Source organism: Saccopteryx leptura, chromosome 9 (assembly GCF_036850995.1).
Source record: "Saccopteryx leptura isolate mSacLep1 chromosome 9, mSacLep1_pri_phased_curated, whole genome shotgun sequence".
NCBI classification, from domain to species: Eukaryota; Metazoa; Chordata; class Mammalia; order Chiroptera; family Emballonuridae; genus Saccopteryx; species Saccopteryx leptura.
In genome coordinates, this window is record NC_089511.1 from 90,753,375 (window position 1) to 90,778,008 (window position 24,634).

At 47.3% G+C, this 24,634-nt stretch overlaps 1 protein-coding gene across 1 annotated transcript in view; it reads left to right on the forward strand.

Moving 5' to 3' along the window:
* Positions 1 to 24,634, forward strand: part of WDFY4 (WDFY family member 4) — a 340,582-nt gene that overhangs the window by 141,529 nt on the left and 174,419 nt on the right. The window contains 12 exon segments of the mRNA XM_066348526.1: positions 473 to 572; positions 2,370 to 2,575; positions 4,149 to 4,318; positions 6,431 to 6,556; positions 8,999 to 9,163; positions 12,141 to 12,344; positions 13,003 to 13,117; positions 15,268 to 15,425; positions 17,491 to 17,729; positions 20,362 to 20,483; positions 22,046 to 22,231; positions 23,409 to 23,545. Of these exon segments, the coding sequence (XP_066204623.1) occupies positions 473 to 572; positions 2,370 to 2,575; positions 4,149 to 4,318; positions 6,431 to 6,556; positions 8,999 to 9,163; positions 12,141 to 12,344; positions 13,003 to 13,117; positions 15,268 to 15,425; positions 17,491 to 17,729; positions 20,362 to 20,483; positions 22,046 to 22,231; positions 23,409 to 23,545 (1,928 nt within the window).

A 24,634-nucleotide genomic window follows, 5' to 3' on the forward strand; every position in this document is an offset into this window, starting at 1 on the left:
CTCTTGCTATTACTCCAGCTTATGTTCATGGCAGCATCCATGTGTCCAAGGCCTCGTCTGGAAGCGAGTTGAGAGCAGGAACCAAGGTTGAGAACCATGGTCTTCACAAGCTCCTCCCAATGCCGGGCAGGATCCCTAGCAGCTGGTTGATGTTCAGAACATACTGTAGCCTATGAGAGTTACAAAAGTTCTTCTACTGGAAGATAAATTTTAAAGATTTGGGTGTGTGTGTATGTGTGGAGGTAGGGAAATTAAAAGCATCTCTAATTAAAGGGAACTTTAAGAACATTTCCTGAAAAAAAATTTAAAAGCATTGTATTGAAGTCTAGAATTGAATGATGAAATTTGGAATCCTGCCCATGCCCTAGTTCCTGAGTGAAACAAGCACTTGGTGATGATGACTGCTTACTGCAGAAAATATGGGGTCTCTTCACACTCATTCTCTCTCCGATCTAAATGTTCTCTTTTGTAGCTGGAAGCCAAACATCTGGAAAGACAATCTGGCTCAGAAACCAGTTGCTGGAGATGCTGCTCAGTGTCACATCTTCCTCCCAACTTCATCTGTCCTCAGAGTAAGTAGCTCCAGAGAGAGGGATTTAGCACTATGTGGCCTTGTCCGGGCTGTGGTGTGAAAACCTTTTCTTAATGAAAAGTTTAGCATCTCAGAGTCAACTTTCTGTGATATGTTTCCCACACATCAGAAAGAAACTTACATTCTCTCCACCCAATAAAGCAGACTTTGCCCTCAGATATTCTGATAAAGATGTTTAATGGGCATAGTCACTCAAAACAGATTCAGTAAGATTGCAATCACCTCCTCCTGCCGCCATTGCTCTAGTGTAATTGTTATTACTTTGGCACTTGTGACAATTACTGGATTTGATGTCTTCTACTTGGCAGGCAATGGCATGGAGGAATGGTGAGCCTGAATAACATCTATCAAGGAAAAAGGCTTGCCAAATTATTTTGCTATTTACTGTTAGTTACTTATTTTCCCAAGTTGGAAAGGGAAGCATCTGCCTTCAATCGACTTTCAAAAACAATGTGTAATCATAAAAATTTATCAACTCTCCCACTGACTATCTGCTTTCCCTCTGACCCTGACATCATCTACTGTGTGCCAGGCACTGTTTCTTGATGAGAGGATGTGGTCCTGAGCAAGTCAGTCCAGATCTTTGCTCTTGTCAAATTGATGTGTTACTTTTTATGTGTGTTTGGGTAAAGAGTGGGGAGTTAACCCTCAGTAAAACAGCTTTGCAAGTAACGCTTACAAGTCTTTATGTTGCTGGAATCAGAAGATAGTAGAACTGGAGAACTTGGAGATGACCTAGTCTAAACCATTTCTTTTCCTTACTTTTGAAGGGGAATATAGTGTCGTGCTTAAGCACATGGGCTCAGATGTTAAAACCTCCAGGGTTCAAATTCCAGCTCTGTTTTCAGGGATCTTGAGGAGGTAGCGTAAGCCCCTAGACCTGTCTTTTACTCATCTATGTGAGGATAAAGAAAGGACTTCCCATAGATGAAAATTAATATGTGGATAGCCCGGAGCATGGTGCCTACTGTACTATAAATACTCCCTAAGCTAACTGTTATTATTATAATCACCTTCACCATCCACCATGATCAGGGAGAATTACCAGAGTACATCAAGGGCTCTGCCAAAGTCACCCAGTAGGTTATTCAGAGGCAGGACTGGAAGACAGTGGCCACACTCTCACCATGCCTAGTCTGGCAGCTGACACTGGGAACACTGCCTGGGACAGGTGAGTCCTTCCCAGGGTCCCAGGAGGCTGGGTCCTCTGCTGGGCCATTCCTCTGAGGACTGGTTGCCCACCTCCCTGCCCTTCATTTCCGTATTCTTTAGACTCATCATTTAAAAATTCATTTTTGGAAATGGCAATAAATCATGTAATACACACACACACACAGACACACACACACTTCACCTAAACTGATAAAGATGCAAATACTTTGAACTATTCCTTTTAGATTAGTTTTGACCAATGTGTTTAAAAAGGGAGGTGCTTTATGTGCCCACCCTGTTGTAACAAGATGGGTGGCTGTCAGACACTGTGTGAGTGTGACTGTCAGTGGCGGGAGGGTTTACATCTATTGATATCTAGTTTCTAACTGCTTTGAACACCTTCGGTCAACGTACACTTCAGCCATTCACGGACGCATTTATCTGTTTTGTAGCAACTTTGCCAGCATTTTATTTAACATTCTTCTAAAATATGTATCTTGCTAAGTGATATGTTAGCTTTAACATGTCTCCCGCAGGTGACTAGCGAGGCTAGACATTATATAATTTCAGACCGTGCCATATGCTCACAGGCCAAGAGCATTTACCACGTGTGCTGGTTCCCTAGGATGAAGGAGGAGATGTTCCTGAGCCTGGGCCCGGACTGGTTCCTGCTGCTCCTGCAGGGCCACCTGCACCCCAGCACCACTGTGCGGGCTTTGAAGCTGCTGCTGCACTTTCTGTCCAGCCCATTTCTCCGCGGCAGGTTTAAAGATGGCCTGTCTGCAGGATCTTGGATGGAACGTAGTTCTGAAGGTGTGGACATCATGATGGGTGAGTGTGTGGCTATCTCTAATAGGCTGGGAAGCATCTAATGAAGGCGGTGCTAGAGATCTGCCAGTCTCCTCCTCTCCATTTGGGACCTTTGGGACTCCTGTGCAGTAGGGTCACCTTGACCCCTGACTCCTGATCAGTCAAGCCTTCTTAGATTTCCCTTTTCAGATTCCCGAGAGTCTGACTGCTCTTCAGACACTGGAGCTTCCGTCCACTCCCAAAGGATTTTGAGCTCGCTCTCCTCCTGGGATGTTTCTCCTCACCCTCCACACCAGCAGGCTTCTCCTGGCTGGGGTGGTTCACCCTCAAGGTCTCAGTTCAAGTGCCACTTGCTCTGGGAGAGGAAGGTTCCACTTGAATTGGGGTACTTTATTTATGCTCTCTTTGTCCCTATTGTTTTCCTTTGTAGTGCTTATCATAAGCATACAGGGGTCCTCGAGTTATGACAGTCTTGACATATGACATTTCAAGTTTAAGACTCTCAGTCCCATAAAAACTTAACAATTTGAGATGAAAGTGTTTAGGCTTATGCTGTTAGCATCGTACTACGTGGGTGAACTATATAGTTTAGTTGCACGCAGCAGAAGAATACACAGTATTCTTTTTCTGTGGCTTAGTTGTGTTTTTGTGTTCTAGATTATGATTTTACAACTGTGTTAGGATAAGTAAGTGACTTAGGCTAGGGTGTGATTCAAGTTATACCAAAATTCGGGTTATGTCACTTCCATAGAAACAGAATTGTGTCCCCACCTGAGGACCCCCTGTATATTTATTTGATATTTAATTGATTAATGTCTGTCCTTCCCACCACACTGTAGATAGTTGGTGAGGGCCTGGGGTTCTGTGTGTTTTGTTGGAACACTATATCCTTAGTGGCTAATATAAACTTACTTGTTGACAACAAGGTGGCAGGCACTAAATATCTGCTTTTCAATGAATGAATGAATGAGCATGTCAGGAATAGGGAAAGGCATTTTTTTTGAGCAATTTCTTGTGCTCATGCATGAATGATGTTTATTTCTTTTTTTTTTTTTTAATATATTTTTTTCATTTTTCATTTTTCTGAAGCTGGAAACAGGGAGAGACAGTCAGACAGACTCCCGCATGCGCCCGACCGGGATCCACCCGGCACGCCCACCAGGGGCGATGCTCTGCCCACCAGGGGGCGATGCTCTGCCCCTCCGGGGCGTCGCCATGTTGCGACCAGAGCCACTCTAGCACCTGAGGCAGAGGCCACAGAGCCATCCCCAGCGCCCGGGCCATCTTTGCTCCAATGGAGCCTTGGCTGCGGGAGGGGAAGAGAGAGACAGAGAGGAAAGCGCGGTGGAGGGGTGGAGAAGCAAATGGGCGCTTCTCCTATGTGCCCTGGCCGGGAATCGAACCCGGGTCCTCCGCACGCTAGGCCAACGCTCTACCGCTGAGCCAACCGGCCAGGGCTGATGTTTATTTCTATCCGGCATTTCTGTGGGGTGAGTGGGTGGCAGGGAATTAGATTGTGTGCCCAATCCCCACCTTGGCCAGAAGCAACTGCAGTTGTTCTCAGTCAGATTATGTATCGCTTCCTAATCAACAGATAACCTGAAGAGCCACCCCCCCACGCCTGACCAGAGCCCATGTGTGCTGCCTGGATTCCGTGTCTTGAATGAGTTTCTGGCCCACCATGTTCACATTCCGGAAGTCTACCTCATCGTGTCCACCTTCTTTCTGCAGACGCCACTTACAGAGCTGACCAGTGGGCCCAAAGTAGGTTCTCGGGGTGCCCCAGAGACAGAATGACACACTTGGCTTTGGCTTTCTGATTCCACAGGACCCAGGCAGTTTCTTAAGACCCCCCACCCTTTCCCTGCTCCTCTCCTTCCAGTTTCTCCCGCCCTGACCCATGTTTTCCCTAGCGGTCTGCATGCCTTGGCTGGCTCTTCAGACACCCTTGACTTTCTCCGCCTCCCATCATCCTCCCCAGCAGCTCCCCATTTTTTTAAGTCTGACTTTGCTATCATTCTGCTCCTGGGCACACTGGAGAAACCCATGATGACGGAAGGCAGGGGAGGAGGTGGTTCGCTGTCACCACAAACATGCGGTCTCAGCGTATGCCTTCCCCTTGCTGATGCCCTGGTGTCTCCTGCATTCTACCATAACCCTGAAGCGTGCCGAGCCTTCTGCCCCGCCGCTGCTGGCTTCTGCGCTTGCCTGCCCTTCGTGCTGTGATCCTCAGGAGTCACCTCCACAACAAGACCCAGACTGGCTGCTTGTGTGCACACACCGTGCCTTTAACCAGTTCTTCTCCCACAGTCACCTGCCCCAGGTGCCACCTGTGCTGAGACTCCCCAGGCAGAGAGAACCATTCCTCCTTTGTGCCTCAGCATCCCTTTGCTGTTTGTGTGGCGTGAACACATGTACGCATTTGCCTCTCTCCTTACATACCGAGCACCTCAAGAATGGACCCACCCTTTACTCACCTTCGTGGGTACTTGACAAATAGCAGAATCAGAAATTGTTCCTTGCCTGACCAGGCAGTGGCGCAGTGGATAGAGCGTCGGACTGGGGTGTGGAAGACCCAGGTTCGAGACCCCAAGGTCACCAGCTTGAGTGTGGGCTCATCTGGTTTGAGCAAAAGCTCACCAGCTTGAACCCAAGGTCGCTGGCTCCAGCAAGGGGTTACTCGGTCTGCTGAAGGCCCACGGTCAAGGCACATATGAGAAAGCAATCAATGAACAACTAAGGTGTTGCAATGCGCAATGAAAAACTAATGATTGATGCTTCTCATCTCTCTCCATTCCTGTCTGTCTGTCCCTGTCTATCCCTCTCTCTGACTCACTCTCTGTCTCTGTAAAAAACAAACAAACAACAACAACAAAAAAAGAAATTGTTCCTTGGTCTTCGGAGTTGAGTTAAACTGCCCTGAATTGAAATGAGGTGGGGTCATAACTCTATAGATAAAAGACTCAAAACTTCATCTCTCTCACACATCATTCCATTTGACATATCTAAATCCTAATAAATAATAATGGTCTTATAAATCTCACTTCAAAATAGAGTTCTGTATACTGTGCTGAGTTCATACAAACCCTGTATTTTTATTTCTCCAAGAATATGTCTAGGAAACAAATATCTGCTGAATGTCGGACCCATGATAGATAGTTTACAGATTTTATTTCTCTTTATATTTATGACAATCCTATGGGGTAGATAATGCAATTCTTATGTCTGAGAGGGAAACTAAACTGGCAAGAAACTGAACAGCATGCTCAAGTCCACCTTTTTTATTTTAATTTTTATGTTTCTAGGTGAAACAAGGGGAGATAGTGAGGCAAACTCCTGCATGTTCCCTGACTGGGATCCACCTGGCAACCCCATCTTGGGCCAGTGCTCGAGTACCAAGCCATTTTTAGCACCTAAGGCTATCCTCGGTGTCCATGACCATCCTCAATCCAATCGAGCCACTCAAATCCACCTTTTAAAGAGGCAGAGCCAGGCCATCCTGCTGGTTAAGCAGTGCCCTCTCTGCTGCAGTCTGAACTTTCCCTGAAGTGACTTAGTCACATGGCGCCTATAATCTTGTTTACAAATGTTTGCTGAAGTTGATTGGGACAGTGTTTGTGTTAGACTAACAGATCTAACCTGGCCCGGTGGGGTTTCCAGAACCGTCTTGGAGCTATGTATTTCCCTTCTGCACTGAGTGGGCTGACGTTCTCCACATAGGCCAGCCACCTGGGAGCATGGGGGAGAAGGGGGAGTTCCTGTGCTGTTTTGCCTTTTCAAATGGGGCCCCTTGGGGAACTCTCTGTCCTGGCTGGAAAACCAGTCCTGTCGGTGAGTAGCCACAGGAATCTTTGCAGCCCTGGCCTCCTCTTTCAGGACAGCCTGGACACCATGCTGCAGTGGCTGCTGCAGAAGCACCATGTAGAAGAAGTTCTCCATGCTGGGCTGTGCACGGAGGGTGCCCTGCTGCTCCTGGAACTGCTGAAGGCCACCATGAGCCAGGTGAGACCCATTCCCTATCTGGTCTGATGAAGGTCATGCCAGTTTGGAAGGGCCACTGTGACTTTTCCCAACAGTTTCCTGGTAATGCCAGGAATTAGTGAATGTGACTTAGAATCTTTGATAGAGGGGGTGAGGTGGTTCCTGGTGATAGCTTAGCTGCACAATGGGAAAACCGGCCATTGTTTTCAGTGTGGTGGGTCCACTCTCGCCAAGAGATTCCTGTTTTCTGTTTGCTCAGTCACCTGACTTTCTTCACAGGGAGGTTTAGGTATCCCATCAAACAGGGCATTTCTGAGCAACTGCTTCAGGTCAGGGTCTTTGGGGCCCTGGGATGGGGGAAATGGGCCTTTCCCCTCACAGCACTCACCTCTGCCAGAACAGGTGGGCCTCACCTGTAATGCCCCTGAGGTAGAGACATACCTTAGAGAAGACAGATGTCTACCTGCTGTAGAATGACATGGGAGGCTTCATGGAGAGCCTTCAATGCAAGCCGTCCAGGGCCCCCCCAGGTGGGGCCGTCTCACTGTGTGCAGCAGTCCTTTGACACAGACAGCCTTATTTCTGTTGTGCAAATGTAGAAACTGTAGCTATGCAGGATGACTCCCTCAGGCAAGGCCATGGGGCAAGGGCATGGTGGACATGTGTATGTCTAGAATTAGTGTTCCATTCCAGGTCACTGCCATGCCTAAGAACCTTCACGGGAACTTTGTTGCTCAATGCATGAAATGCAAATTTCTTTCCCAATGGTTCAAGTCCTCTCTATCTGACCTTGTCTCCCAGCTTGTTCTGTGTTCACCCTGGGCTAGTCACCATGAAAGCAAGCCAGAAGTACTTAAATGTCTCATGCAATCCTCACAACAACCAAATGAAATACGTCATTTTACAATCCTTGTTTTACAGAATTGAGACTAGAGGTCCAGGGGGATTAAGGAAGCTGGTCCAACGCTATACCATCAGTAAGAGGCAGAGGCAGGATTTGAACCAGGCAGACTAACTCCAGAAAACACTCTGAACTTTAACCTCTGGTAGTTCCCTGAAATATAATATTGTGCTGTGAGAACCTGGTGGAGAAGTCCGAGACAGGGGACTTCAGAAGCAATTTCTGTCTGTCTGTCTGTCTGCTCTGTTCAAGACCCTGCAGGATCCAGTTTAAAATCTGCTCTCTATTTGTCCAATGTACATTGCCTTTCTTTCTATAAATAGATTTGAATGTTCTAGTATGAGGCTTCATTCAGGTACTCAATACCTACTTAGGGAACAGGACATCTGACCCGTGCATAGGGAGCCAGGACCAGGGCAGACTGGTGAGGAAGTGAAGAAGCCATGGATGAGAGAAGCTGGGGCTGAGTAAGTGGCCAAAGGAAGACCTTTTATAACAATCGTAAGTGTAGGCTGAGCATCGCTCCATCTAGTTATTGGTGTGGCTATGTAGTAACAATCTGATTTTCAAGTCCAAGCTGTCCATCAGGGTAGAGCAGTAACTCAGGCAGTAGCAGTACACATAGGGCAGCGGTTCTCAACCTGTGGGTTGCGACCCCGGCAGGGGTCGAATGACCAAAACACAGGGGTCGCCTAAAGCCATCAGAAAATACATATTTATTATACATTTTTAAATAAAATATGTATTTCCGATAGCTTTAGGCGACCCCTGTGTTTTGGTCGTTCGACCCCTGCCGGGGTTGCAACCCACAGGTTGAGAACCGATGACATAGGGGCTAGAGTCAATCTCCAGACACAGTGACTTGGCACAGATAATTAACAAGGTTGAGCTCAAGGGGACACTCGGACACTAGTGTGTGGCCAGAATGGAGACTCAGCTGTGTGACCAAGGCCGGCTTACGGTATGAGAGAAGACAGGTTCCCAGTCCCCTCAGGGTGCTGGGTATTAGATCAGTACAACATGATCCATTCCGAATCCCTGGCTGGAAGGGAGGGAGTCCCTCAAGTTCTGCCAGCCCTGGACCTATACAAGCCAAGGCCGGGTCGGGAGCTGGTAGCAAAAGCTCTCGGCTGTGAAAGGCTGGGGTTGACTGTGATTTGCAAGTTCCCTGAACATGGAGACCATTTGTAATCAGACAGAGGCAACATGAGAATGTGGGTAAGATAGGCAGACTTTACAGCCAGATTGCCTGGACTCAGTGAACCCCGGCTCTGCTCCTTAGTCACGATGGCCTTTGGCAGGCTCTTTAACCTCTCTGTGCCTCTCTGTCTTCCCAACTGTAAAGTAAGGGTAAGCACAGGACCTACCTCAGACAGCAGATGTGAAGTGAAAACAGGAGTATGTGTGAAGCTCTCGGAACAATGCCTGCACGTGTGAAACCCTTCCCTGGTTGATGACCAGCATCCCATACCAACCCGTAGTCTTAGGGGTCTTGCAGAAAGACAGTCTTCTTTCTAGATTTCAAATCTTCTGAGTCCCATTCTCATGAACTGTGCTCTCAGCCCCCCACAGGTAGTGGGGATGGTGCCTGGGAGCAAACGTTCCCAGCTAGTGTGCTGCAGTTTCTCAGCCTTGTGCACAGAACCTACCCCCAGGATCCGGCATGGCGAGCCCCAGAGTTCCTCCAGACCTTGGCTGCTGTCACCTTCCCCCTGGGAACCTACAAGGTAAGACATGCCACTCCTCTGCCCCAGTGAAAGCCTGGGTGTCAGCCTTCAAGAGCAAAGGGTGGTGCTGACCAGTTGGCTCAGTAGTAGAGGGTCAACCTGACATGTGGAATTCCCAGGTTCGATTTCTGGTCAGGGCACCCAAGAGAAGTGACCATTTGCTTCTCTTCCCCTTCTCTCTCACCTCTCCTCTCGCAATCATGGCTCAATTGGTTCACGCATTGGCCCTTGGTCCTGAGGATAGCTTGGTTGGACCCAACGTCAGCCTTAGGTGATAAAAACAGCTCAGTTGTGAGCATGGGCACCAGATGGGGGTTGCCAGGTGGAACCTGGTTGGGGCACATGTGGGAATCTCTCTATCTCTCCTCCTCTCAGTTAAAATAAATTTTTTTAAAAAAGAGCAAAGGGCAGAACCCCTCCCCGCCCCCCACATTAAAGCACTGAGGTGACTTGGATAGAACAGTAAGTAAGCAACTTGGGCAGTTTTCCTGCCTCAGCTGAGTTGTAGCTTGAGGTCATTCTCAACTCAGCTCAGTGATGTTTTGGGGTTGTTGGGGATCTCAGTAATCTGATGGCCAATGAAGCCGAATTGTATATGGAAGACCCTCCCCTGATAATGTGCAAGAACAGATGCCACCCAGGAAGCTGGTGGCCATGCCCCAGACTGAGGTGGGAGAGGGGAAGACTGCCCTTCTCTGCTTTTTGTTCTGAGGACCCCCTCCAGTTTGCAGGCCATGTCTCAGGACCCCTTGAAGTCAGAGGGTGGCTGGGAGGGCAAAAGGACCTGCTGGGTCTCGAGGACATGGTGTGAGTGTGGGGGGGCAAGAAGGCTACAGGAAGAGATGTGGGTGAGTTGGATATTTGGAGGTGGTTCCAATAGGTCAAGGGGCCTCTGTGGGCTGAGGGAGTTCAGAGGAGCAAGCAGAGACTGGTGGAAAGGGCAGAAACCAGCAGGTAAATCTGCTCATCACCCCTCCTTGGTGGTGTAAGGACCTGAGACCACCAGGGCAGGAAAGGTGAGCTAGTGACACCTGTCTGCAAATCTGTAACTGCCACTAAAGGAACTTGCTAAAAGGCAAAGAATAGTAAGGAGAGGGTTTGAGTAGCCAGGCCAAACACAGTGCAGGCATGCAGTGTTTGCTGCATATTTATTTGCTAAGTGACTAAATGAATGAACAAAGGTGCTCTTACTGCTAGAAGTGTACTTATGGTGACAGCCTGCATCTGCTGAACACCTTCAACAGTCCTGAGCCTGGGGCTTCACAGAGCCCCTAACAGGCTCTCTGTGCGGGGTGGGGGGGGGAGTGTCAGCGGGGAGAGGGTCACAGCAGTGAAGTGCAGCTGACCACTGTCCTCTAGGTTCACAGGGGCCTTCAGACCCACATCACAAATGGTTGAGAGAGTGAAACCCACCACTGTGATTAACAAGTGACAGAGCCAAGATCTCTTGCCCATCTCTTCCCATAGCCCCTTCTCTACCCTCAAACACTCGCACCCTAAAGCCTGTATCCCTTCTATAACGACCAGTTCAAAATAAAATCAAATGTCCAGATAAAATTTAAGAGTAATTTGCTTTCATCAAAAAACTAAATATAAAGACTAGAATGTTTGCAAGAGGAAAAGTGATTTGTTGGTTTAATATCAAGGAGAGGCACATTCTAGGAAAGTGGGAGCAAAGGGAAAGAGGCCCTGGGAGGGCAGGGTGGGCCCCAGGCTCGGAGGCAGGTGCGAGGAGGGACAGTCTGCAGTCTGACCCTTCCTATCCCTCCCAGCAGGCCCTCTGGAGGTGGCCGTAACCCTGAGTCCAGACATTTCAGCCTAGATCCCCACCTCAGCCCTATACGGGGGCCAGGCTCACCATTTGCTGAATTAGGGTTCCACCTGGCTGCTCATTGGCAACCAGAACACACTCTGACCCCAGTCTCTTCCTCTCCAAGCTCAACAGTTCCCGCCTGGGGGAGGTTCTGGCCCAACCTCACTCCCCAGTCCAGCTCAGATGAGTCCAGGCCCTGTCTTGGGGCCCTGGGCTCCAGTTCTACAGCGGGTATCCCCACACCTCCTCGCCATGTCCAAAGTCCAAGTTGACTTCAAAAGGCCTTTGTTGCACAGAAAATGTGACAAACTCTCTTCCTGCAGAAAGCTGGCTGCTGAGGGCTTCGATTTGCTGGGAATTTTTGTGGCATCCTTCTAGTCATGGCTGCACAGAGCTAATTAATGTCCCACCTCGGGCCATTAAGTTCATTTTATGGCTTAATTAAGAGCGGCAGCATTAATTTTATGAATGAGCAAAGGGAGGTGACAACAGATGACTACCCAGGGAAATTTCACCGCTGGAGGTTAGGGGTCCCTGGCTGTGTGTCCTTGGGTGTGTCATTTGGGCTCCCACCATCTCTGCGATTTTCTGGACCTCACTGGGCTCATGGTGCCTGCCGCAATTATCTCTCTATATGTTTATAAATATAAACATGAGAATATGAAGGCCAAAGTGCTCCAGGGATGCAGAAGCCAGGACTTGCTGGAGTCTTAGCTCCTCTTTTCACTTGGGGTCATGCCTGTCAACATTGGCAAGGCAGTAAATGGAAGGCCCCTCCAGAAGGCAGGAGCCAGCTTTCCTGACTGTGTTTGGGGCTGGCACTGGGCGTGCGCTCCACTTCCATTGTTCTCATGTCTCCAGTTGACAGACAAGAGCTATGGCTGTAAGGAGGAAACGGCTTGTCCAGGACCCGGGCTGGGCTTCGCCCCGAGCCCTGCAGGCCTCTCTTGTTCCGTGCCCAGCTTCTTTCCCTCATTCCACCTAGCTTGGGTTCAGGGGCCAGAGCAGGCCCCCTTATGAGCCCCAGACTCTAGGCATGCCACCTCCTTCTATGGGTCCTCAGTTTCCTTACACAGACTCTTACCCATGCCCCACTTGCAAGTAGACATGAAAACACTTTGCAGCCATACAGGCCGCTCACACTGGGGTTCTCTTGTCTTCGAGGGGGCCACGACTGAGTCTGCCCAGAATGCCAGTAGACCTGGGCCCGAGGCGGAAGGCGACAGCATTGTGGAGGGTCTGCAGGCTCCTGCCAAGTCACACCCCACACGGAAGCAGCTGCGAGCATTCTTGCAGCTGCTCCTGAGGGAGCTCTTGCTCACAGCTCCCAGCCCCAAGCAGTGGCTGCCCCTGGAGGTGCTGCTAGAGGTGAGTGCCCAGGGCGCGGCTGCTGGGCCTGCACTGTGGAGGGCACGGGCACCACACGGGCGTGGGGGTGTGCGGGGAGGCCTGAGGGCTCTCCTGCGAGAGCTGGCTCTTGGTCAAGAACATCTCCTGGGACTCTAGTGATGTGGTGGGAGGGGTCCTTAAGGAGCCGCAGGGAGCACAGGAGCAGCAAGTGAGTAGATGAAGGAGGGCAGGTCTTGGCCAGGTTCCTACACACAGAGCAGGATGCAGGGATTGTCTAAACATGATTGATTAGGAGCTTTGCTTTCAGGGGAGGCAGAGAAGGGGTGCAGGGAGGATGAGGAAGAAGCTAGACAGAAAATGGTCTCAGCCAGCCTGGCCCCAAGGGGAGCACTGGTGTGCTGGCTGCACCCCAGAGTTGGCCCCACCTCGAGGCACCTGCCAGGTGGCTATTGTCTCTGGGCTACCCCCACTTGCCTTTTTGCCTCGGGAAGTGGGCATTGCCTCCTGGGTAAGGCAACTTGGCAATGCCTTGAAGAAGAGGAAGCTGTGAGCTGTTGGCAGCCCACACTTCCAGCAGCTGTGGTATCAGGACACAGGCCAGGTAAGGGGATCCAGTAGACACTGAATGGATATGATGGCCATGTGGCTATTGTCTTAGTTCCGGGTATGATTCCAGGCTTCTCCAGACAATGCCACCAGCCAACAGAAGCGAGAATTCCAGTCTGAGGTCCTGCTTACCACCATGGAAATATTTCACATGATGATTGGAGGTGACATGTCGATGCCCAGAGGTGAGTGGGGGTGACTTGCTCCTCACCGTTCTGACACAAAGTGGCTGACAGCGAGCAGGAAAGCCAGCCTCCTCCCTGGCTACTGATCCCTGTCTTCTAGAGGAAGCCAGGGTCTTAGTGCTGCTGCAGAATGCTCTAGGAGCCATGGGAAGGGGCTCTCCACAAATCTGTAGTAAGCTCAGTGGCCCTGCCTTGAGGCCCAGGGAAGGCAAGCTTGCTTTAGTCCATGACACCTCTGCCATCATTGGGTCACTTGGAGACAGAAAGCCCTTCTGTTCTCTAAGCTAACACCAGTTCTCCTCTATCTTCAGTAGAAACCTGTCCTCTTCCCCTGAGGGAAGTCCAGGTATCAACTGAAATTCAGCCTTCTTTAGTTCAGCATCTTACCCTTTGCAGCCATGCTTGGGCACAACAAATGCTTCTTAAACAAATGAACCTAAATGAAGATGCTCCTATTGCCCCTAAGAAGTTCAGACTGATGGTTCATTCAGAAGACTTAGTTCCAGGGCAGTCGCACCTTCCTGACAAGATTAAACAAAGTCCTTTCTGTGGCTTCTGAGCCACAGAATTCTGAGTGACACAATTTATCTCCTGAGTCCCTCCTTGCCTGCAACACAGAAACCCTGACTATTGGTCTCTCTTGTGGAGTGCCTGCAGTGTTGTAGGTAGAGCAGTGGGATGGCTGTTGGTCTCTCTTGTGGAGTGCCTGCAGTGTTGTAGGTAGAGCAGTGGGATGGCTGTTGGTCTCTCTTGTGGAGTGCCTGCAGTGTTGTAGGTAGAGCAGTGGGATGACTGTTGGTCTCTCTTGTGGAGTGCCTGCAGTGTTGTAGGTAGAGCAGTGGGATGACTGTTGGTCTCTCTTGTGGAGTGCCTGCAGTGTTGTAGGTAGAGCAGTGGGATGGCTGTTGGTCTCTCTTGTGGAGTGCCTGCAGTGTTGTAGGTAGAGCAGTGGGATGGCTGTTGGTCTCTCTTGTGGAGTGCCTGCAGTGTTGTAGGTAGAGCAGTGGGATGGCTGTTGGTCTCTCTTGTGGAGTGCCTGCAGTGTTGTAGGTAGAGCAGTGGGATGACTGTTGGTCTCTCTTGTGGAGCACCTGCAGTGTTGTAGGTAGAGCAGTGGGATGACTGTTGGTCTCTCTTGTGGAGTGCCTGCAGTGTTGTAGGTAGAGCAGTGGGATGACTGTTGGTCTCTCTTGTGGAGTGCCTGCAGTGTTGTAGGTAGAGCAGTGGGATCACTGTTAGTCTCTCTTGTGGAGTGCCTGCAGTGTTGTAGGTAGAGCAGTGGGATGGCTGTTGGTCTCTCTTGTGGAGTGCCTGCAGTGTTGTAGGTAGAGCAGTGGGATGGCTGTTGGTCTCTCTTGTGGAGTGCCTGCAGTGTTGTAGGTAGAGCAGTGGGATGGCTGTTGGTCTCTCTTGTGGAGTGCCTGCAGTGTTGTAGGTAGAGCAGTGGGATGACTGTTGGTCTCTCTTGTGGAGTGCCTGCAGTGTTGTAGGTAGAGCAGTGGGATGACTGTTAGTCTCTCTTGTGGAGTGCCTGCAGTGTTGTAGGTAGAGCAGTAGGAAGTGTGAGCACGGGAGTCCCAGTTCTGATCCTGACTCTGTCCCTGGAGGGTAGTGCGACTCTGGACAGGTGCCTGAGGCTGTAAGTAAGGACAGCAATTGTGGCTAACTCAGAGGGCTGGTATTATTAAGGTTAGCTGGGATCACGGGTCCATGTCTGAGAACAATGCCTGTTGTGTCAGTGAGCATGGACAGATAACCCATAGTACGGCTTTATCCTTGCCTGACCTAGCACCAGAGCCTCGGGTCACCATGACAGTCTTCTTGTTTACCTTATACCTAAATTTCTTTCCACCCTCATTCTAAAAGGCCACTGGGAGAAACAGTGCCTACACTAGCTTCCTCTCTACTTGGTTTATATCACAGACTAGACTGTTTGAGGCCAATTTATTTTGAATAAATAGATCATCATTGGGCATCTGTGTATAAGACCTCATCTTCAGAACAACAGCCTGTACAGAGGGCTACAAATGGGGTATAAAGAGGTCAGTGAGATGCAGTTGGTTACCCGGAAGGATTAGAGACTGTGTGGAGAGAAAGCCATTCAGTCTGATGATTTCTCACACTCAGTCTGTCTCCTCACTCTACTTTAGGCAATCAAGAGCCTCAGCCCAACACAGAGGCTGCTGTTGCGCCTTCACTCATGAACATCTCCCACTTCATCCAGAAGCTGGTAGAGAAGCTATACAGTGGGATGTTTTCAGCAGACCCCAGACACATCCTTCTTTTCATCACAGAACACATCATGGTGGTGAGAATCCCGGGCTGGCCATGGTGGTGTGGAAACTCCCACTGACTGACCAAGTGTCTATATGACATGCTGCTGGTTGTGCAGTTGGTCCAGATTGACCTGCTGTCCCTCCTGGAAATAGGAACTGAGATGGGTGGGCGGGAGGAAGGAAGAGGAACATTATGGCCCCAGAAATGCCTGTTGGACACTGAGTGCCATAAGGGCTCTCACCTCAGGCCACCTGAGAGCCCTCTCAGTGTGGTCAGGAGTCATGGTAGCCATGTACTGGCACCTGAGCTCGGTCCCATGTAGACACTACACACTTCCTTTGCATTTTTTACTGTGATTGTTGGTTTAATCTTTTTAAGGGTTTTTGTTGTTGTTTGTTTGTTTGTTTTTGTGACAGAGACAGAGAGAGAGACAGAGAGAGGGACAGATAGGGACAGACAGACAGGAAAGGAGAGAGATGAGAAACATCAATTCTTTGTTGTGGCTCCTTAATTGTTCATTGACTGGTATCTCATAAGTGCCTCGACTGGGGGGCTACAGCAGAGCGAGTGAACCTTTGCTCAAGCCAGCAACCATGGGGTCATGTCTATGATCCACACTTAAGCCAGTGACCCCATGCTCAAGCTGGTAAACCTGAGCTCAAGCCAGATGAACCATTGCTCAAGCTGGTGACCTCTGAGTTTCAAACCTGGATCCTCCGTATCCCAGTTCAGTGCTCTATCCACTGCTCCACTGACTGCCTGGTCAGGCTGGTTTAATCTTTTTTTTTTTTTTTTTTTTTTTTTGTGGCAGAGACAGAGAGAATCAGAGAGAGGGATAGACAGACTGGAAGGGAGAGAGATGAGAAGCATCAATTCTTTGTTGCGGCACCTTAGTTGTTCATTGATTGATTTCTCATATGTGCCTTGACCAGTGGGCTACAGCTGACTGAGTGACCCCTTGCTCAAGCCAGTGACCTTGGGCTCAAGCTGGTGAGCCTTGTTCAAACCAGATGAGCCCGCACTCAAGCTGGCGACCTTGAGGTCTCAAATCTGGGTCCTCCACATCCCAGTTCGATGCTCTATCTGCTGCGCCATCGCCTGGTCAGGCTGGTTTGATCTTAATTGTTGCTACTCTTCATCAACAAACAAAGAGCCAAAAAGGTCTTTATTTCCAGAAGACCTATTTTATTTTCTTCTTTAGTGCTCACCTTCATTTGCCATGTTTGGGTCTTCCTGAAATCGAGGCCAAAGTCCATTTCACCTAACCCTATTATTCTTACCTGTACTCTCTCTCCCTTCAGCTCGACCTGCAAACACACCCATGCATGCAAACACATGTCTGTCAGTACACCCTCAGGTATACGTGTGCGCATACCTGTGCACAGATTCTTCATTGTGCATGTGTGGGAGGGTTCAGTCGGGCACACATGGAAGTCTGTCTTTCTATCTCCTCTCCTCTCACTTAAGAAAAAATTATTGGACTTGGTCTCCTTTAGATGATATGGTGGTTAAGGCATGGCTCAAGTGTCTGGTGTTGGTTAGAACTTTACTGATGAGTTAACCACTTTGACCCTTGGCCTTCTTATCTCAGAAGTGGGATAACTTTAGTGCCTACTTCATCATGTTATTAGGATGCTTAAATAAGGCAATATATGTAATTCCATGCAAAAATGCTTAGCGTGATACCTGGAATATTATAAGCACTCTGTACATGATAACTAATATTTACAGTTAGTAACCTATTTTTTTCATTAGACACTATTAATAGTATTTTCTTATACACTGAAGGTCAACCATTTTACCTATATTTCAGAAATCTCTGGTCCACCATCTATCTTCCGTAATATGGCTGTGGTAAACTTTAAAAATTTTTTATACCAGTTTTTGGTCAATCCAACCATTTGAATTGCCTTTACTGATCACTCACTTAAAATAGAAGCTCAAAGGTAGAGGTAATTGTCCTTAGTTGAATTTTAGATTACAGCACTTTTTGAAATACAGAAAACACTGAGATTTTCCTGGTGAACTGAGTGAGTATCTAAAATCGTAACGTGCACAACTGTGCTTGTGTGTGTGTGTGTTTGTCACGTACACAGGTCCTTGAGAGCGCCTCTTCACAAAGGGACACCGCTGTCAGTGCGCTGTACAGCAGTTTAAACAAAGTCATCCTTCATTGCCTCTCCAAGCCCCAGCAGTCCCGGTCTGAATGCCTCAGCCTCCTCAGCACCCTGGCTTTCCTCCAGGAGCACTGGGACATTGTCTTTGCCACCTACAACTCCAACGCCAGCTTCCTGCTGTGTCTCATGCACTGTCTGTCCCTGCTCAGTGCATGCAGGTAGGAGATGCCCGCCTGTCTGTCTTCCTGCTGACTGGTGGTCAGTGCAGAAAAGAGGCCCTCAGAGGGACACTTGATTGAGGTCACCATAACAATAAAACCTTTTGTTTATCTGGTTAAATTATGTACAAGCAGCAGTGGGATTCAAATAATATAACAACTGGTTCTCTGCCTTAATGACCATTTTCAGTAAAAAAAAAGATATACTGAAAGGTAGTTTATTTCATGCATTTAATATTTAAATAAGAACAGTAAAAGGGGTACACAAAACTAGATTATGTTATAAGAAAGAGTAATAAAAAATATTAAATAATACCTGAAAAAAAAAACAATGCAGGCCTGACCTGTGGTGGCGCAGTGGATAAAGCGTCGACCTGGAAATGCTGAGGTTGCCGGTTCAAAACCCTGGGCTTGCCTGGTCAAGGCACATATGGGAGTTGATGCTTCCTGCTCCTCCCCCTGTTCTCTCTCAATCTCTCCCTCCCTCTCTCTCCCCTCTCTCTCTAATAAAAATGAATAAATAAAATCTAAAAAAGTAAATAAATAAAAAAATTTTTAAAAAACCTGCAAATTTTCAGCCCCTGGTTGTTTGGCACTTTTTCTCTTTACGTTATATGATTGTTTACTGAAGTAACAAACATGAAGGAATTAAAATGTAATATTTCATCAAAGGTATAATGCGTTTTATGAAATGAATAAATAAATATTACAAGCATAGTCCTGTCAAATGTTTTCATCTGTGGACGGAATGAACGTTACTACGGGTTCTTAGAATACACTGTTGCCCAGATGAACATTATAAAAAAGTAAGGAATGTAAATTTGTGATTTCCACATTGGGCAACTGCCCAGGCACCAACCTGAGAGAGAACCCTGATTACAAGTGTCATTTTAACAACTGGTTCACCAAACTCAACAAAAAATTAATTATTGGTTCTGCCAAACTGGGGCAAACCTGCTGAATTCCACCATTGTGTACAAGTCTTGACAATGTGGTAGGTCTTCCTGACACTTCTTCACATGACTGAGCATCTAGAATCATCATAAGATAATAATTTACCTCATTTCCACAATTTTCAGCTTGTAAGTTTCTTCAATGATTTAATTTTTTGAGGCAGAAAACTCCAACATGTATGATGCAGGCAGATTTCAGAAATGTTATTATTGGATTAATATCACCATAAAATGGAAGAACATATAAGATAAATTGTATTATGCAATCCAGGAATAATTTTGTTTATGGAAAAAATGTATAGACAATTTATGATATAAAATACTATACATAAGTACACTTGTGTAAGAAATACTAATAACAAAAATAATTTATCTCATTTAATTCATTTTCTTCAAGTCTTAAGTTTGAAAATATGTTAAATCCCTCTGTGAAAGTGTGCTTTCTCTCTGTGTGAGGGACAGTATGGATCACCAGTGTTGTGGGGTCACACTGCCCACAAATATCAGCTTGTGGATAGAGCCATGCTGGGCGCAGAGGCAGAGAGGACTATGGGAGCTTATACTTTGCTCTTGTCCTGTTTTCTGACTGTGTGTATCCTGGTACAAATTGTATCTAATTTCTGGGAGAAAACCCCTTAAATCCTGTTGAGTTGACTATTGAACATCACATAACTCTAGTGTTGCTCTCTGGGAAGCACTGGAAAACATTCCTAGACCCTCAGCCCAGAGGAGACACATACCTTTTTATTTGTTTGAAATAAAAGAATCCATTTTCAGTGTGTAGATTAAATTGGGAAGGTCTTTCTTTTCCGAATTTCAAAAATTACATTTTGTCCACACCAAAGCATAGGTAAAAAGAACAAATGACAATTACTTTGTGTGCTTGAAGTTTCATCCTCATCAGATCCCTCCTTGTTTCACAAAATAGACTCCAAAATCCAAAGGGACTTCATCCTAAAAATTTCAAAAATGAACAGTCTCATATGCTGTATTTCTTTAAAATTTTCTTGTTTGCCATTTTTGGTTCAATCCACAAACATGTACTGAGTGTATAGTCTGCTTGGTTGGCTGAGGGGTCCAGAGGAGGGGCACATAGATCCGAACATGACTCGGGCCCTGGAGCACTAGTTTGTGGGGCACCTTACATGTGAACCGCTGCGCTCACATGGAACCCACTACGGGATGTGTGCGGCCCAGGAAGAGTGCAAATGCGGGTTCCTTGTTCAAAAGTCACTATGAATTTCAAGATGGTAACAGCATGCCTTTCTAAGTATGGATCCCTGTACAGGTCACATGCCCAGGAAGCCAGCCCTGGCCCCATATCAGCAGGAACAGATCAGTGTCAAAGAAAGGTAGAGCTCAATGCTTTGGGAGTCAGCAAAAAGAGATGACCGATTGAATGACAGGGAAGCCAAGAAAGGGTTCAGGGGGTCTGCTTAGAGCATAGACTGGATTTAATAAGATAGGAACAAAACGAAGGCGTTTTTCCTCTTTTCCAGAATGCTATGGTATAATGTCTATTGTGAAAGTTGTCATAAGCTGTTTGCTTGAAATTGATTAGAAAGTTTTTCCATATTGATGTGCACTGAGTTTGGAGGATTATTATTTTTAATAAAAACCAATGGCTTAATCCCAAAGAAACTGGATTTGAAAGTGAAAAATAATCTCTTCTCTACTAGTTATCCAGAAGGGTTTGGATTAGAAACCAAGCCTAGAATGACTCCTTATCATCAAGTGTTTCTTTCTCCAAATGAAGAAGTGAGTGAGAAAAGAGTGGATGACCTCCCAAGTTTGAGCGAAGGTAAGTTTTATTTGTTGTTTAGTTTACGGGGAGTACATGGATTGGGTTAACTGCTAGGGTTGCATACTTAAGTTTATCTTTCCCAAGATGAAGAGGAAACAAATACTACTAAGGAGAGATTCAAAGGCCAGAAGAAGCCCTGGAAAATCCTAGAATGCCATATCAGTGTAGTAAGATAACCTGATAGAAGATAAAATTGGATAAAAATGAAATGGAATGGATGGATGGATGGATGGATGGATGGAGAAAGAGCTCTATGGGACTTGGTTAGACTAAGAACTTGATGCTCTTACCAAAATCCCTGAAGACCTCACTGTTGAGTTGATTTCACATCTCATTTGGTCTTTTAAATTTTCCTTTGGACCACTAGATATAGAAACTGGCATGCCATCTCAGCTTAAGCCATTATTTATGGCTTTCTTTCCTAGAAAATGGGAATGGAGTAAATAAACTCATTTCTTTTGGAAATATTTGGCTTAATCAAGTTTATTCTTGGATTTTCTAATATCAAATTAAGTTAGAGAGATTAGCAATTTGTTAAAGAAGAAAAAAAAAGCATTCGAATCCATGTGTTTGAGAGATTGCACCCTGTTGGTCAGGAGGCTTTAGCAGAACTTCTTCCAACACTCTGTCTTGCTCTCACTTATGCTGTGATGTTTTGTGATACTAGATGGTAGGCACAAGAGCATGTTTTTGGTTCAGCTTGATACCCAAAGCCGGTGCTCAAAAATCATGTAAATTTAAATTTTACTCAGACAGTATTCATTACAACATGAACGTTAGTATTTGGGGAGTTGGCTGGTAGAGTGGACTCAGCAATGTCTATCCCCCTAGGGTGGAAAAACAGAATGTAGAGGCTGGTTGGTACTAGAGGGGTAACCCAAGGGTCCAAGACCAGAGGAAATTCAGACAGTGACCATGGGATCATAGTTGTGGGGCAAAGCAGGAAAGACGGCTTGGTAGATTTGTTCATATCTGAGCAAACACAGGGTGAGACGGCTGGCTGGTGGGAAGCTCGAGCCAGTGCTAGGAAGGAGGATTGGCTAGGCCCTGGTCCCATGGGCACGATATAGGAAAGGGGATTGGCTAGGCCCTGGTCCCATGGGCACGATATAGGAAAGGGGATTGGCTAGGCCCTGGTCCCATGGGCACGATATAGGAAAGGGGATTGGCTAGGCCCTGGTCCCATGGGCACAATATTAGTTTTGGTGTCCTTGCCTCTGCGGGGCTCATATGAAAGATGGGTTGGAATGAGCTTTGGGGGGAAAGCTATTTGGTTACCTAGAGCCCTCACAGGTATCTTTCTATTTGGTATCTAACAGAATTGGGAGGTAGAGAAAGAAGTTCTCTGAACCCATCAGTTGTGAATCCCAGCTCTGGACAGGAAGCACTTGATTGTGGGAAGATAGAAACAAGGGGAAGGACCAGCTCACATAGATGTGGGTAGCATTGCAAAGAAAGGATGATGCTCAAAAAGGATGTGAATAAAAGCAGTCTCAATGGGCCATCTCCTGGCCCTAGCACCGAGGCCATCCTGGTGATGCTCTGTGCTCTTTCTCTAGTGCAGCACAGCATCCAGAAGGCCGTACAGACCCTCTGGCAGCAGCTCACGGCACAGCGGCGGCAGGAGCTGGAGGACACCTTCAAGATCGACCTCTCTGTCAAACCCGAAGAGAAGGACGTGAAGATAGAAGATGTCACCCCTCTCTGGGAGGAGATGATGCTCAAGGCCTGGCAGCATTACCTAGGTCTCTGTCCACTTGGTTCCAGGGGACGGGACTTCTGGGTCTCATAGAGCAAGGCTTTCTCAAGGTTCCCCTCAGGGCCCGACATCTTTCCCACCCAGGCCTTCTATCTCATTCCTTTGGAGAGGGATTTTCATCACTGAAACCTTATGAGCCTTTGCTCACAGAGAATAAGTGCTGTTTACCTCTTAGGCAAAAGGAAGGCCAGAGTTGCTGACCAAGCAGGCAGAGTCTAGAAATCTCTTCGCTTGTAGGGCCACCACATCAGAGCTCCATCCTGGGTCCTGGGACTCGAGTTTCCGGGTCCTGCCCTGACAGTCATCTACCAGCTTTGAAGCCTGGAGCCTCATGTTCCAAGTGAATGTCTACATCTCAAAGATGTTAATGTCCCTTGCGTTCTATCAGTGGCTCAGCATTTTTAACCACTTACTAATCAATGCAGCTGTGAGGATGATGTTTTACATTTGTTTTTAAAGGGGCCATTGCTGTCAAATTATGGTTCACATACCCAGTGTAAGTCTTTCAGCACCCCAAAAATTTTCAGTCATTTAAGAGTTAGTTATTTCCATGCAGATGGTTGCAAACTACTCAGTGGGATAACACCTTCTATTTTATTCACTTCCAAACTTAGCCCTGTCAAATGTGTATCTACATACACATACAATTTGGAGCCAAAATATCAGATTCCATTTCAGGGAAAAGTTCAAAAACATAGAACATGTAAACCCATGTACATATAGTGGAATAAAGTGCTGAGATGGACCTTACAGCTTACAAGTGGCTCTCTTATGGCCAACAACCATAGTTTGAAAACTTTTTGTTTCAGGACCTGTGCTTTAAACACATAATCTTATTTACTCTCCATGACACCACAGTGAGGTTAGGTACTATTATCCCATTTTACAGATGAGAACACTGAGGCTTAGGAACTTTAGCTAACTTGCCCAACAGTGAGCTGCAGAGCTAGGAGTCTAAGCCAGGTCGGTGCCCTGGAAACCCATAGTACATTTCTCGGTCAGAAGATGGCAATGTGTGCTTGTAGGCTAGGCTGTTACCCTGCTGGAAGCAGGCACACTGGGCTGGCTGTCCCTGGCTGGCTATCTGAAAGCCAAGTCAGCTTTAGAAACAGTGTGTGCTCTCTCAATTTCTCCTCTGAGAGTCTTTGCTTCCCTGTCCCCAGCATCTGAGAAGAAATCTCTGTCCAGTCGCTTGAATGTTGGGCACCACAACAAAGTCACTTCGTGGAGTGGAAGCTTGTCCTCAGCCATGAGGCTGATCCCTGGGCGGCAGACCAAGGACCCTGAGTGCAAGACAGAGGTGAGCCCAGACCCCTTTTCCTTAGAGAAGCATCAGGCATTTTCTTCAAACCCCATGAGTCATGTCTCCTCTCTCTCTCTCTCTCTCTCTCTCTCTCTCTCTCTCTCTCTCTCTTGTCACTGGATAAATCTAATGCCATGTTCTTCTGAGCTTATAATGGTTTGTGTGTGGCTCCCCAGGTGAGGCTATATCTAGACAGGTCTTAGGCTGGTTTTAACACGAAGTGAATACAGGCTCCCTTCGAGTGCCAAGAGCAGATGTTTCTTACAGCATTAAAACCAAACCACTCCTTGACTCCATTTGAGTCGGTGTGCTCAGAGAACCCTATCCCACGGCTTAGTAAGAGCTGGGTGTGTGGGCACGGCAAAGGGGGACAAAGACGTTGGTGCTGTCATTGGGAGATATCGTCTTAGATCCTCTTGACTATGTGGGGCTGAGATACTGTGGTTTTCTGATTCATTTCTCTAAAGCTGAATAACCAACGATCCTAAAACTCAATGACACCAATGATGGTGTTTTTATGATCATGAATACTGTGGTAAGGAATTTGGAGCATAGCAGATTTTGGTGGTTGGGGGCTACTTCTCTACTCCAAAATGTCTGGGTCTTTTCTAGGATTATTATTGGAAGGCTTTTTTACTCACACATCTGGTGGTTGCTGCTGACTTTATTCTGAGACCTTAGCTGAGACTGTTGGTCGGAACACCTGCACACAGCTTGTCCATGTATCCTGGGCTTCCTTACAGCCTGGTGGCTTCAAGAACTAGTTTCCCTAGGGAAGAGGAAGGGGAAGGGGAAGGACAGAGAGAGAGAGAGGACAAGAACCAGGCAGAAGCCACATTGCCTTCTGTGATCTCACTTTGGAAGCTATGTATCACCTCTGTTGTATTTCTCTGGTTGTGATAGACACAAAGTTCTGCCCACGTTCAAGGGCAGAGAAATATATTTATATATTCTCCCACCCAGTGAGGAAGTGGCAAGGCTCCCGAGAGCATGTGGGCTCTTTTTGGAAAATGCAATCTGTCATATATTCTAAGGTCACCAACTTACCTTCAGAGGCAGACTGTGACCAACAAAAGGATATAGCTG